At 35.3% G+C, this 15,215-nt stretch overlaps 1 protein-coding gene across 2 annotated transcripts in view; it reads right to left on the bottom strand.

The window, feature by feature from the left end:
• LOC149560352 (uncharacterized) overlaps positions 1-14,946 on the bottom strand; it is a 32,963-nt gene extending 18,017 nt beyond the window's left edge. The window contains exons 1-4 of one of the 2 annotated variants that reach the window (XM_089824647.1): positions 14,761-14,946; positions 9,509-9,686; positions 9,083-9,279; positions 7,519-8,898 (exon numbers count right to left, since the gene is read on the bottom strand). In XM_089824647.1, the coding sequence (XP_089680773.1) occupies positions 7,519-8,898; positions 9,083-9,279; positions 9,509-9,686; positions 14,761-14,812 (1,807 nt within the window). In that variant the 5' untranslated portion in view covers positions 14,813-14,946. The remainder of the gene's footprint in view (positions 1-7,518; positions 8,899-9,082; positions 9,280-9,508; positions 9,687-14,760) is intronic. The other variant, XM_089824648.1, reaches the window with a different exon arrangement.
• Between the last annotated feature and the right edge of the window lie 269 nt (positions 14,947-15,215).

Below are 15,215 nucleotides of genomic sequence, written 5' to 3'. Positions count from 1 at the left end.
ATTGACAATGTTTACAAGGAGTATAAGATATTCAAAGAAGGTTTTGAGCACCTAGGGCAACTTATGGTTGTGGAATACATATTTCACCATGAATTTGATAGTGAGGAATGGATAAGAATAATTTTGAGCAAAGTACATGATAATATGTTTTGGGTTAGAAATGAACCAGTTAAGATTACCAGTGGCCTAATTCATGAGGTATCATGTTTGAGCAACAAAGGCATAATTCTTGTTAATGAGAAAAATGTGAAAAAGCTTGTATTACAGAACACAGAAACTAAGTGGAATGGAAGAGGAATGATGTTGAGCTTGCTTAAACACAATGATGTGAGATTCATAAGTAAAGTCTTGGCTTACAAAATGAACTCTAGCACTAGGGAAGATGGAGTATCAGTTGAATTTATCCATATTGCTTACCATATGTGTGTGGACAGAGTGGAAGTAAACCTTTGTGTGATTCTAAGACAACAATTATTTGATAACTTTGAAAGGATAAAGAAGAACAAATATGCAACTTTCAGATTTGGATCACTACTTAATCTTTTATTTCATGTCTTGAAGAGATTTCCTAACATGCCTACATCTGAATGGAATTCTAATGCACTATGGAATCAATAAGCTATTATTTCAGAAAGACTCCAGAAGAATACATGACAAATTGAATAACAAGTATGATGAAATCATTTCAGTCAGAGATGACGATGAGAGTAAGGATTCCCCAAGCTACTGTGGATAAGTATACAGATAACATTTGTTTAATGATAGAAACTAACAAAACATGCATGGAGGCTATAGAGCCTAGAGTTATGTTTTTTGAACCATTAGGATATGAGGTAACAGAAGAAAAGACTAATGGGTATGCTAAAAAGATATTGGAATCTGATATTGATAAGAAGTGTTACAGATGGGGCACAGCTAAGGAAAGATTAATTGATGCACAACAATTGCAGATAACCAAGGCAGCTAAGAAGAAGGTTGAAAATGTAATGAAGAAAATTCTTAAAGATACACAAATGTCTGAGGAGGAATTAACATAAGCAAAACAAATAGCCTTTGAAATGAAGGCAAGTGGACAAAGTAGCATTCTATTAGACCAACCACCATCTATGGAACATTCACCAAGCACTCCACTAGTAGCAACTACACCTCCAGTACCTTTAGCCGCAGTGGATCAACCTGTGGCAGAGGAAGAAGTCATATTGACATTCAGCCTTCACTAGTTACATCAACAAGGACTTCACGAGTAATTGCACAAACACCTGAGGTTACAGTTAAACAAGAAAAAGAGGAACAAACTCCTAAAAGATCTAAGAGAATTAAGGAAATGGCAACTAGACCCAGACCTAGGAAGAAGCCAAAGGTATTAGCCACATATGTTGGGAAGAAGAGTAAGACAGAGGAAGAGAAAGAGGTACCAGCTAAAAGGATGGGAGGAGAAATCTCTCCTCCTGTAGAACAATAAAAAATTGATCAACCAGAACAAGGAAGTGGTAGCAAGAAAAAAAGTGGAAACCTGAGATAAGCAAAATGAATAAGATGATTATGACTGAAGGAAACTTGACAAAACTGAAATAATTTTATGATAATTATAATACCAATCAAAGGAGAAACTTGGATAAACCTGTTATTACATACATGGTCAAATTTAAGACTCCCTGAGGAAATGTATGAAAGATTGAACAAATCAAGATTAAGGGCAATAGAAGAAGAGAAGAAGTTAAGAGAAGTATGTATTCATAAATGTTGCATAATAGACAATGATAAGCAATTGGAGAAAATCAAACAAAAACTAAGTCCCTTATTGAGATATAAGATGAGAGCTATAAAGTTAATGGGTGGACTCTATGAAGAAGTAAAGATTGAGACAAAGAAGGCAGTATATCAGGTGAGCCTGGTATACTTGATAGTTGATACCACAGCTCCATAGCCAACAAAAGAAGAAAAAGAACCTGACATTTTAGTTATGGACACAGGAGACAACCAGGCAGATATGTTTAGTGATGGTGTATGAATTGCAATTGACACCACAGTAGACCAAGGATTGTACAGAGATTAATGTTGGCAATTTGATTGTCGATAACATTGTAGATGACTCCAGCTCTGATGATGAAGATGAAAAAGATGATAAGAAAAAGCAAACTGAAACTGAGAAAACCATAACATGCAGTGAATTGTTAACACAAGGACTATTTCTCACTTGGCCACAAAGTTTGACAGTATTAGCACCAACTGTTTAGAGCGCACACGCTAGTTCTACTCCACAAGAGCAGAAAGGACAAGAGAAAGGAAAGGAGAAAGGGGAAAATAAAGCAGGATAGAAGACTGAGGATACACCAAAGAACAAGGAGCAACCATCAGATCAGCCACAAGAAGAACAGAGAACACAAGAAATCAGTGGAGAAGCTCAAATACAATTGGTAACACCTGCAAAAGAGGTTTGCCAACCTAGTTCTACCACTTATCAATCACCATTTGAAATTATGTTAGATAGCATGAAAAAGGCAGAAAATATGGATGTTAAAAAATTGTGTCAAGTAGCAGTATTTTCAATGAGTAAAATTGCTGGGAAGACTAATAAACTGAACAAGAATGCAAAAAGTACCTTAGAAAAGGTAACTGGTAGACTCCAGAGCACCATAAGTTAATGGGTGGATTCTATGAAGTAAGGAATGAGATAGAGAAGGCAGTATATCAAGTTTTAAGTGAGTCTGATATATTTTATACCACAGCTCCACAGCCAGAAGAAGAAGAAGAAGAACCTGACATTTCAGTTACGGACAGGAGACAACCAGACAGATATGTTTATTGATGGTGTACGAATCACAATGACACCACAGTAGACCAAGGATTGTACAGAGATTAATGTTGGCAATTTGGTTGTTGATAACATTATAGATTACTCCAGCTCTGATGATGATGATGAAAGAGATGATAAGAAAAAGCAAATTGAAACTGAGAAAACCATAACACGCAGTGAACTATTAACAAAAGGACTATTTCTCACCTGGCCACAAAGTTTGACAGTATTAGCGCCAACTGTTGAGAGCACACACACCAATTCTACTCCACAAGAGTAGAAAGGACAAGATAAAGGAAAGGAGAAAGAGGAAAAGAAAGCAGGGTAAAAGACTGAAGATACACCAAAGAACAAGGAGCAATCATCAGATCAGCCACAAGAAGAACAGAGAACACAGGAAATCAGTGGAGAAGCTCAAATACAATTGGTAACACCTGCAAAAGAGGTTTGTCAACCTAGGTGTACCACCTCTCAATCACCATTTGAAATTATGTTGGATAGCATGAAAAAGCCAGAAGATATTGATGTCATGAAAATTGTGTCAAGTAGCAGTATTTTCAGTGAGTAAAATTGCTGAGGAGACTAATAAACTGAGCAAGAATGCAAAAAAGTACCTTAAAAAAGGTAATTGATAGCCTCCAGAACACCATAAGTGTACAGATCACTGAGCAAGATTTGGAGAGAAGAGCAGAGAAAGTAGCTGAGGCGTTTGATAGTCATTTCACCACACTTTTGGATGCAACCAATATAAAAGCCCAAGCTTAGCATGATGCTATTTTCTTTAATACAGTGTGTGATAATATCAGAAATGACTTGACAGTCTAAGACATCTGCATCAAGGATTTGAGAGGATGCATTTCTTAAGTAAAAGAACTTTATAGAAATGTGTCTTGGCACACAAAGTTACACAAAAAATCTCTCAATCAATCAAGGACAAGCATAAAAAAATGGAGAAAACGGTAAATGAATTGAAGAACCCAAAAGCCAAAATCATAGAATTTGAAGGAAAGATAAGCCAAATCAATGATGATATGAGAACTCTTGAGATAAACAAGGAAAAAATCTTAAAAGGTTCTCATTACTAAGAGAACATTTAACCTTGAAGATTGATATAGTTCAGAGACAGCTGGGCACACGCTTACAAAGACTCATGATGTATATGACACATAGGTAAAATCGTGTAATGTTTGGCTATGTACGAACGAAGTTATTGCAGCTTTTCCAGGTAACAGAGTTAAAGGCAGAATAAAGGCATTTTGGTTAAGGAATTGTTTTGGCTCACCAAAACAATTACTTAAAAATGTTGAGACGACATCCTAGATGTTAACCCACACATGGTGAAAAATAATTCAAAAGATTAGCAAAGTATCAAGCTGCAAGGCCGACATAACAAAGAATTTGGAATAAAAGAAGAACATTTTGGTTTAACAATGTGTGACATTGTAAGGTAATGAAATGATGTTTGAATGCACACTTTCTATGATCAGTATGGATGTGAATATAATGCTAGTACAGAGCAGTAAAGTTATATGATCAGTTTTGAAGAAGGAACCAAAAGGCAGATCATGCATTAAAGATATCAGCATTGTATAAAGGTTTTTGTATCTCCATCAATAGCATTGTAAAGTTGTATTTGCTTGTTTGAGTTGTGGGCTATTCTTGCATACTTTTGTATTGCAATAACAACTCCTAACAGGGTTGAGGCTCCTAATAGACTCCTAACAGAGTCAATATCTTTCACAAGATACCTTTGATTAGTGGATCATTGTGTGGGTACCATCCCCACCAAGGTTTTCCCTTGGCTAAGATTTCCCTAGTTAACACATTATGGTGTTATGAGTTGAATTGTATTATGGTTATGTTTACTTTTCAGTTTGATCATTTATGCAAGTTTAACGATTGTCAATAATATCCATAGTTGGGAAAAAGTTTGTAGAACAATGATTCTAACAAGGTGAATTCAAGAAGGAGAAGCTAGACGGCAAGGTGATGATCAAGGCCTCAAAACTTCAAGTAGATACTACAATAAGATGGCTCGAGCCCGAGGACTCAAGTGAGAAGGAAAAATTCATTTTCAAGCTATCACCCCATTAATTTACATTGAAATCAAGAGGAAGTTCAGGAAAGCATAGAAGATTCAACTATAGGGTATATTCAAGGAGAATCAAGAAAGCTCAAGTTCACAGGTTCACGAAGATGCAAGTAATTCAAGTCGGTTCCATGAGAAAATCTCAAATGATGGAGAAAATCTCAAATGTTGAGAGATACTTTCACAATTTTATCAAACACCTTCTACAATCCTAGGCTCCAAGCACAGTATAAGAATGATGAGTGGCAATTGTTTGTCTCCTCCAATTACAAAATTTCAATTTCAAGCACAGTCAATCACAACATGCCAAGTGTCCTATTTTCTCATAGGCTACTAGAATCATTGTGATTTCCTTATTGGCCCATAAATTGGTGCCTTAATGTAATTGGTTGTAAATTTGGCAACCCTAATTAGGGCTTGTGGAAGAAATCTCAACCCTTGATCTTGAATCGATCTTGGCCCTTTGTTTTAATAGAACTACTCTAAAAGGACAAGGCCTTCTCATTTTTAATTCATTAGATTAGAGATTGGAGGTAGTAAACTAGGAGATTAAAGTAGGTTAGCTAAGGGAGAGACTTGATGAAGTTGTTGTTATAATACTTGTCAAAGCAATTGATAATTCGGTGTTGGTTCTTCATGGTGGATTACTTAATATTATTTTGTAGTATTGCATGGTTTCCTCGATCTTTCACTTGGAGTAGATTTATTTTCATGTTGAAGTAGTATAGTTAAATGGGAGTTGTTGTGGATGTTTATTTGCTTGACTCAAACAAATCTAGGCCACTAACCTCTTGTTGATGGTAGGAGTGCCTTGTGTGGTACGCTGACAATTGAATGCACTTAACTTCAATTGATATTGAATCTTTAGTTTGCATCCATTTGATGTGATTGGAGAGGAGATATTGATTTGAAAACCATTTGAGTGTTTCTCTAAAGCTTGCACTAGGTGGGTGGAGCCATTGGTGAGATTACATCTAGTAGAGTCCAAATCATCCATGATTCCTTGCATTCATAGTTAGAAGTAGAAACAAAAGTTATAAGTTTAAGTTGGAGTTGAAGTGAAAAAATTGGAAAATGAGAACCTAAATTTTCATTGCACATTGTGAAACTAAATATTTAGCAGTGCAAGAGTTGATATCCACTGAATGAATAGTGATATCCACTGAATGAATAGTGTAAGTCCCTTTCTGATAACCAGCATATCACATCATAAAACTGAGTGAAGTCCACAGTTAAGAAGGAACCTTTATGTCATTTCATGATTTTGCTTTGCAAGCTTACTATGAGAGATGACCTTATATCAAGAGAGGATTGAGTGTTTGGTGTTTCTCCTTGAAGCATTAGTATTTAATTATGCATGTTGTAGTGGAACAAAACTCACATCAATAGGACTTTACTATTGTCAGCCACGATAAGTTATTCCCATAATATCCATTATGTCTTCTCCTCCCATCACCATGGAGCCACTTTTGTAGTGATGTTCAAGCATCCAACAAAAAATATTCACCACAGAAATCACAGAGACAAAATTAAGAAAGAAGTTTTTTTCAAGAGGAAAAAGTGTTGGATGTAATTCAAAACTGTTGACCTGCAACTTCCTTGCAAGTGCTGCAAAACATCAAGTAAGTTCAAAATTCTCCTCCATTTTTGTTGGTAATATCTTCCTCATTACTAGTGACAAGAAAATCATGAAAGCTCTTAGTAAATATTCTGCCTAGGAAAAATTTAGTGTTGGAAGGAACAAAGTTGTAGACAAAGCAACTCCCATGAAGCTACATCTCTTTCTTTACTGGTTACACATTCATTGGTTTGTTTTAATGAGTATTTTAATTACAAAGCGATAGGGTGTGTTCTCACTAAAGAAGTTACAGACACATAACTCTCTCTCACTGCAGGTAGGGGTACCAATATATATCATGCAACAATGGATGTTCTCTGACTATGCAAGCTAGAGAACTCTTCCCTCCACCAAGAGAGATTCGTGGCAAATGCAAAAAAGTAAATAAGCTTCCTAATGTGACATCTGGTACTGATGAAACAGAGAAGATGACTCCCATGGTTCTGACTGCAGTAGTATTTCATTATTCAATCTCTAGTTCAATTGTGAATATGTATAGTTAAGGTTATATATGTGTGTGTGTATAAAGTCTCTCTGGACTGTCATAGTATGTTTGTCTATAAGTTGGAATATATGAAAGGTCAATCTCTGGTTCAATCGTTAATATATTTTGCAATCTTAACTAGAAAGATCAGAGTTTGAAGAAGTTTCATTTTGGTCTGCTGTCACGATAAGAATATCGAACAATGTTAAAATGAACTCTGTTATCCTGGCCAAACCAAAAGGCAGGAACTTTTGTATTGGTTAAATATTTCAATATAATGGGAGAGAACCCTTACTCTTTACTTGTTCTACAAATAAAATACTTACAGTTGCCAAAAAAATATTGTAAATGGTTTTAAAAATGAAAGAATTGTTAAAATTTCAAATAAAAATACAACTATGTTCTGAGGTAAGTTTAAGTAGCTGTCACTACTGAAGTTGCCAAGTATATTAATGTCCATATACAATAAAGAATGGAAATATATTAGATAATTGAAATACAGTTAGGAATTTTGTGTTCGTAAGGGATACCTGGAGGAAGATAAATATCGAATATGAAGATTCCATTTTGATAAGGTGTTCCTTTGGGACCCACTATCAAAGCTTTCAACAAATCCATTCTCACAGGATCCACTCGAACATGTATGCTGGATTCCCACTCTAAAGGAAGATTTGTCGCCAACGAAGCTATTTCTTTAGCAATATGCAACATCCTTTTCTTGTTGTGAACACCTGTACTGTCAATCCTTTTAGGATTTGATCCTTCCATGTCAAAATACTTACTGTATGTGTGAACCGAAGAACTTGCACCAATAAAAGGGTATTCATCAAATTGTAGTAACTTCAAACTCTCTTTATATAAAACAATATTCTTACAATCATCTGAGCTAGCATCGTTATTTTCCATGCTTATGGGACCATTTGCCCCTAAAGCTAAGGTTGAATTATCTGAAGCTGATGTACCAACCCTTGTCATTCTTGAATCATCCTTTTCCAAGACAAAATTTGCAGAGGGAGAGGAAGATGCTTGTTTCTCTGCTGCAGATACCAATCTCTCATAGCACTCCAACAAAGACCTAGCAATACCAAGTTCGTCCTGCACATTTATGTTCTCATTTCCATCTTTGACTCTCTTCACAACAATATTTGATTGCTTATATATGTTCCTCATTTTTCTAATCACAGACGAATCACTGCCAAATTCACCATCATCATGACATCCTTTTCTTATGTCTGTTTTGGATCCTAGCAATATTTTTAAGAGCTCTGGATATTGCAGCATTGTATTCAACAGGTCTACCAACTGAAGATACAGTGCACTCCTTGCACAGATATCCAACATTGAGTCATTTGTCACTAAGTATTCTAAAAGTTGACCAACCACATTTCCCCTAGAAAGAAGAACAGAGCAAGAAAAACCTAACATAGGTTTGACCTGGTTTTCGGTTTTATTTTGAAGAATATTTGTTAATAATTTGAGCACACTTTCTGCCCTGCTGTCAAGATCTTTTTCCACCTTCCTTATTTTCTTCACCGCTGAATAAATACTCAAGCAATGAAACTTAAAACCATTTTCTTTCATTGTTCCTCTGGTGTACTCAGTATAAATTAATTCTATATCAGCCACAATACTATTGATGATGTAATTATTTGTTTGGCTGCAAACATGACTACAGTTGGATCCACCTTCTGTACCCTCTGAAACAAAGGCAAAACCACATGCTGCACACCAAGAAAAACCACAATTTGTGCATACCCATGACTCTGGACATTGAACACTTCCTTTACTTTTTGCAATTTGCAATTGATCCATACTATAATTATTCTTTGCATTTTTCGTAAAAGTCCTTTTGATGATGTTAAAACCTGTAAAAATAAGAAATGCAAAACTCCTCTTGATGATGTTAAAACCTATAAGAATAAGAAACACAAATGATTTATGAGTTTAACAGTCCATACATTTGGAAATGTGCAGTGCAACTCCAGAATCCAATGGACCATTGCTTTTAACAATTTATTCTTGTGTATCTTATACAAATATTGCCATAAATAAAGAAAAAGAAAAACCTTGAACTGGTACCTTCATGAAGCATACCTTTTCCTTGGTTAGAAGACATTCTTGAGCTTTGTATTGCATTCCCCTGCTGACATTCAATACAATTGAGCATACTAGCTCTTGAGATTGGACCATATAGATCGCTATATGCATTCCTCAACCAATTTTCATAGTTTTTGACAGTATCAATGTCAAGTAAATTGAGTAAGTCTGTTGTCTTGAGCTCTACCCCACACCTTGTATACAACAAAACATAGAAAAAATATTACAAATATTGTTTTTGTTTTACTGAGCAACGAGTAAATACTAAAATCCTACTTCTCCAAATCAACTAAGGCTATCCTCTTAATGTAAGTTTATTTTTGAACTGTTAATATGTGCAGTTGGATTGCTTAAATTTGAATACCCATGTTGCAATTAAAAAACTCAAAGTCTTTGGCATGCACTCAAATGATTTGGCTTTACCTTTGATCAGGGCATTGCAATTGTATTCTGATGGCCTCATATGAGGGTACTGATCTTTTGATTGATTTCTCCACCAAAGATTCCACATGAGATTTCAGGCAGGGTTTGCATGTGACATGCATGCAACTAGTGACAAAATCATTCACACCTGAAGTATGTCCACACCTGAATAGTAAACCTGACACAATAAAGTATCAGATATAATCTAATTTCAAAATAAAATATATACACAAAATCAACTAAAAAATAAAAATTGCTTGTCATAACCAGAAATTTAAGAAGTGTTTATTGACCAAAATAGACATAGTGACCAGGAGACTAGGGTACTGTAGATGTTGGAAACTGGTATCTGTACTCGTGTGACTAATTTTCAAAAACAGCGATGAGGGTGGAAAGTGATTGGAAACACCTTTATTTACACATAAATCAATAATTTCCAGAAAATATCATGACATAGAACTACGAAAAGAAAAATAGTAAATCAGTCATACAAGACCAGTAAAGAGTAAAGACAATTTCTCTATAGACCATTGCAATGACAGAAAATCAGCCATACAACTGTTTATGTCCTCAAAAAGTCTACACTGTTAATAGATCCAATCACTATAAATCCAAAATATGAGCATGACACATTATGCAGGTTTATGTTATTTATTTGCCTTCCAATGTGTCTTGCCTTAAGTTTTCTGGGAGACATCAATTTCTGGTCAGGGAACAGCAGAGGCAGCAGTCAAAAGAACCATAGTTCAAAATCTCATTCTCTGCCACTTATCGACAATACAAAAAAAGAGTTCTCAGCAAATATTGGAGAAAAATCGGCAACTTCTCGGGAAAATATCAGGAATACAAAAAATGACTTAAATTTAATTAGAAATGCATTTTTTTGTGAAATTCAATAAGGAGATGCATCTAATGAATCAGTAAATAAGTAAACAAACCAAACAAGCTGATCTAGATATATATAAATACAATATATATATAAAAATTGCATCCTCATGTGGAATGCCAATGGCTCGCAGCCTTATTCAGAGACTCTAAACCCTGAAGCAAAATAAAAGTAGTAAATTGTATTTTTATTAAGATAAGAAAATACAAAGGTCAAGTAAAATATGAAACTAAACTACATCTTCCTCTTCCCCTTCCCACTAAAAAGAAAAAGACTTTAGAAAACTTACTTGTGAATCTAAATTTGCTTGAAAAATCTCTTCAAATCTACTTCAAATCCATTGGCAATCGATCTAGAAGGTTGCCAAAGATTTTTTCTCTCCGCCAAAACTCTTTTCCTCTCCTCCAAACATTCAAAATTGCAAAACAAACAATGGATGGGCAAGTTGTTAGGCATACCAATTTTACTGGTGCTGCCCATGAGAAGCAATTAAGTTATTGCGAGAAGTGGCCAACTTATCAGTGAGAGTTTAAGGTCTTCTCAGCTTGAATTTCTCACGAGAAAACCTTAAGTTTTCTCATTTTGCAAAAGTTCTCGCAAGAAGTAGAGATATCTGCCACTTCTCAAAGAGATTTTGATCTATATAAGAAACCATATGGACACGACTGAGGGTTAAAGACAGGTCTCCTAATAACCATGAAAATAAATAAAGCTGAACAAGAAGGCAAAGGTTAAAGACAAGTCTCCTAGTAACCATGAAAATAAATAAAGCTAAACATGAAGGCAAAACTCATCTTTCGTAATGTTGTGTTGATTAGGTATTTGATTTGATAGCCTGTAATTTAGATCTCTTCGAGCTCACTACTATAATGTCTCCTATGTGGGAAGTGTGATTTTCAAAGGCGTGCATCATTAATAAGGTCAAATACTATGTTTTATGGTGTTCATTTCCCAACAATCTCTATATGATTTCAATTAAAAGAGATCCACAACACTAGAGAAAATGTTTACCACAATTAAATCACAAAGTAATAGTCTAGGCATCTGTCCAGACTTTGATACAATTTCCATGATGAAGGATTCTTGTGAAGCACTGCTCTTGCAATATGACATAAATCACAAAAAATTGACCCAAAACTATGTAGTTGAGTTCCAATAAAATCATTACACAACTTTCATACAACATTAGATTTTTTAAATCCTCTATGACTTAACACATCACGCTTTTGTTGTATAGCACTGAACTATGAGCATTATGTGACTATTGACTTAACACATAAATGCTAGTGTTGCCTAGAATTGAATTATGAGCATTTTGTGACCGTCGACTTATTTTTAGTTTGAGTGTAATTGTCTTTCTGTAAACATTTCCTCTCCTCAAAAAAAAAAAATCATGTTTTATTAAACCATAACAATGGAACACATCTCGAGATGTAATCTCCAAAAAAAATAATCCACCGGTCACTATGTACATGTAAAACAAGAAAGTGTTAAAAGAGCACAATTAAATAATCATCATTCTAGAATCTATTTTAATATGAGGCATTTATTGAAAAAATATTTAGAAACATATCTTGGCAAAGTTTTTGAATGATCATCTTGGGAATGGCCTTTGTTAGGCCAGTATTGTTGCCCTCTTACTATCAATAGAACCAAAGAAACTCCCAAATTCTGTTATATGCCTACACAAGAATATAGAAGAAAAATTACATATGTGGTGTTAGTGCATTGGTGCAGATGGATTGATCACTCCATTTTTTATTTTTTTACCAAGATTGAATCTCAGTGGAATGCTTACCTTTGCCTAGAGAAGGAAGTTATTTTTCCCCAAAATTTTGATACCAGGATGTTTTAGACAAAATCTCAGTGGCATGCTTACCTTTGTATAGTGAAGAAAGTTTCTATTTCTCACAATTTTGATACCAGGATGTTTTAGACAATCCCCTTGGCTTTTGATTTTTTTACAAACAGACTACATGATTTTTTGACAATTATGTTAATAACAAATGGACTTGAGTGGACAAAAGTTATGGGATTAAAGAGGTGCACATGCATATTTAATTAGAGTGGGCACAATATGATTTAATGTGTGCAAAGATTGAAAGGGTTCTTCGCACAGGTTATAGGGAGTAGGTATTTCACAGAACACTTATAATAGATATGCTAGTGGTCACGGGAACCTTTGATGGTAACTTCAAAGCCTCTGAGAGTTTACCACCTTGGCAGGACCAAACCTTAGTTCACATATGGATCCGCTATAGGTGGATGACGATATATATCATCATGGGTTGGCATAGCAGGTACGCTCACATTTGACTTCATTTGCAGGTTTCTGTGAGCTATGTATATGGTTCTCTTTCCTACTCATCAAATGTTTACCTATGAGTCATGGCGGGAGGATTAGGTGTTAGACAAACATTGTAGGATTGTATTTGGATTATACTGTTCTTTATATCATTCATGTGTTAGGACAAACATGCAGGTGTGAGATACATGGCTTGTACTTTTTTATTCTCCATTGGTTGTGATTAATTTAGTTGGAGTGTGATCATATTGATTGGGTCTGTGGAGCAGGTAAAATTTGTTTGATTCAGGTATTGGCGAGTATTGAGGAGAGTGAGATACTACGCTTTACATATCATCATGCAGGTTCAAGATTCAAATTGTTGCTAATAGAGATGTACACTAGTGATGTCATGTATAATGCAGATAGTGCTTGGAGGATCACGTTAAGCCTTGATCAAAGGACATGGATTATGCATGTTTTATTGGGATGATGAGTTTTAACTATGAACCACCATTTGATGGATGCCTTAATGGAAGAAGGATTGCATTGCCTATAAATTATGCAATTGCGAAAAGGGCACTACTCAGAGTTGAGTTGATGCGTTTAGTTGCACTTTAAAGTGCAGACATTAGAGCCTATTTATGGATAACCTACTTTCAAAACTTTCAGATGTAATGATATGGCTAAGCTAAAAGATAGGTCACATTGCATGAGATCAGTCAAGCAGTTTAAGAGGAAATTGTTGCATAAGGGAATTAGAGCAGAGGGGAGGGAGGGAGAGAGAGAGAGAGAGAGAGAGAGAGAGAGAGAGAGAGAGAGAGAGAGAGAGAGAGCTGCAGACACTGCAGATGTTGTGACTATCTATGTTATGCATTGCATCCTTAGCGCCTCAATTACTAAAATTTTGAATCTTGAACCTGCATAATAATATGTAAAATGTGGCGTCTCACTATCCCTGTTATATGCCAATGTCTGAATGGGAAAATCAGACCCAATCGATATGATCACGCTCAAATTAAATCAATCACAAGCAAGGCTGTCATATATCTTACTCCTGCATCTGTCTTAAGTCACTGTTTGTCACCTGCGCTCTTTAATTCTCAAACGTCCATCAAATTTCTTTGTCAAATAAAATATTACGCAAATAAAATATTGTACCTCGAGAACACAGATAGATACTATAGATAAGATTACCGTTGAGGCACTAATTTTTTAAAAATAGCGATATCAGTGTAATTCTATAAACAACCGCCTATAATTGTTGGCACTATTCAGCCTTACATAGCAATTACAATAATTATGAGGCAGCAATGGTATTTTTTAACAAATCCCTGGAAAAGGATGCCTTCCATGAGTACTCATATTTCCTTATTATGTCCAAATTGCGTGTTTTCTTTTTTGAGTGTATTTGTTTTTCAAAATGCATTTTTCTGAAAGCCTTGCGGATTCCCCTCCCCAACTCCCCCTCAAGGTTCACTAAAGTGCAGCATACATCCCAAACATACCCAAGTAGAATGTCCAGCCCGGAGCTGGACCCAATCAGGATCTCTGGCGAACCTGTAACATTGGATAAAAATAACTGTCAGGTTGATGCTATATTCGGCTGTTTTGGCTATCAAGCCCATAGTGCGTAAATGTACCTAATGGGTTCATCGAGAATTGATCTCTATATGACAGCATTATGGATTTATTAATAACCAGGTTACATAGGTTACATATCCTCACAAATGACGGATTTCAGTGAGAAGCGATGCAAAATATTGGCTAACAAGTTGCATACGTGCAAGCAAACTAAGAACTCCCTATTCAAGAGAATATAAACCAAATTGGCTCACGAAAACCCTTGAATTTTGTTCCTTGTGACTGAAACCCTTCCAACACCTTGCAAATCCTGCATTAGCGCGTATGGCTATCAAATTGAAATGAAAGTACGGAAAAATGAATTTCTCCAGTCCATTTCGGTGCGATCATCGAAAACAAGGTGCTAAAAACCTTAAACATTCATTTAACAAGATTAAGCCCGAGTCCATTGCAAATTCTGTTACAATGCACAGGAATTAAGAACTAATAAGTACTCACAACTTTCCGTCGTCATCAATCCAGAGTTTACTCTGGCAACCTTTGTTGGCATTTGTAATATTGAGCTGAACTTAACCCGCCAAAAAATAATACGACATATTCAAGACATATTTCATCCACGATGAGTTAGCAGCTTTATATAGACTCTTTTCTTTGTCGCTTCCTTTAACGAACTCTTGACTTTCTCTTCTCCTAATGTTAAGCCCGTGGCTATACAGCCACGAAAATGCACTTCCTTTACATTGCTTTTTCAAACTTTTTTAAAAAAATTCCAAGTCCTCTCCTTCGTAAGGAAGTGCATTTTCGTGGCTGTATAGACGTTGCCGTTTGTTAAGGGGTCTTGGACTTAATAGAGTAGGAATTGAAGCCGACATCCCCTCTAAATAAATAAATAATCACTTCTATTTAGTTTGTTTATATATATATATATATATATATATTTTTTTTTTTTTTTT

The sequence above is a fragment of the Cupressus sempervirens genome, chromosome 4 (assembly GCF_028749045.1).
Source record: "Cupressus sempervirens isolate cs-2001-9-10 chromosome 4, ASM2874904v1, whole genome shotgun sequence".
NCBI classification, from domain to species: domain Eukaryota; kingdom Viridiplantae; phylum Streptophyta; class Pinopsida; order Cupressales; family Cupressaceae; genus Cupressus; species Cupressus sempervirens.
Note: the sequence above shows the minus strand (reverse complement) of the source record. Positions and strands in the feature narration are given on the sequence as shown.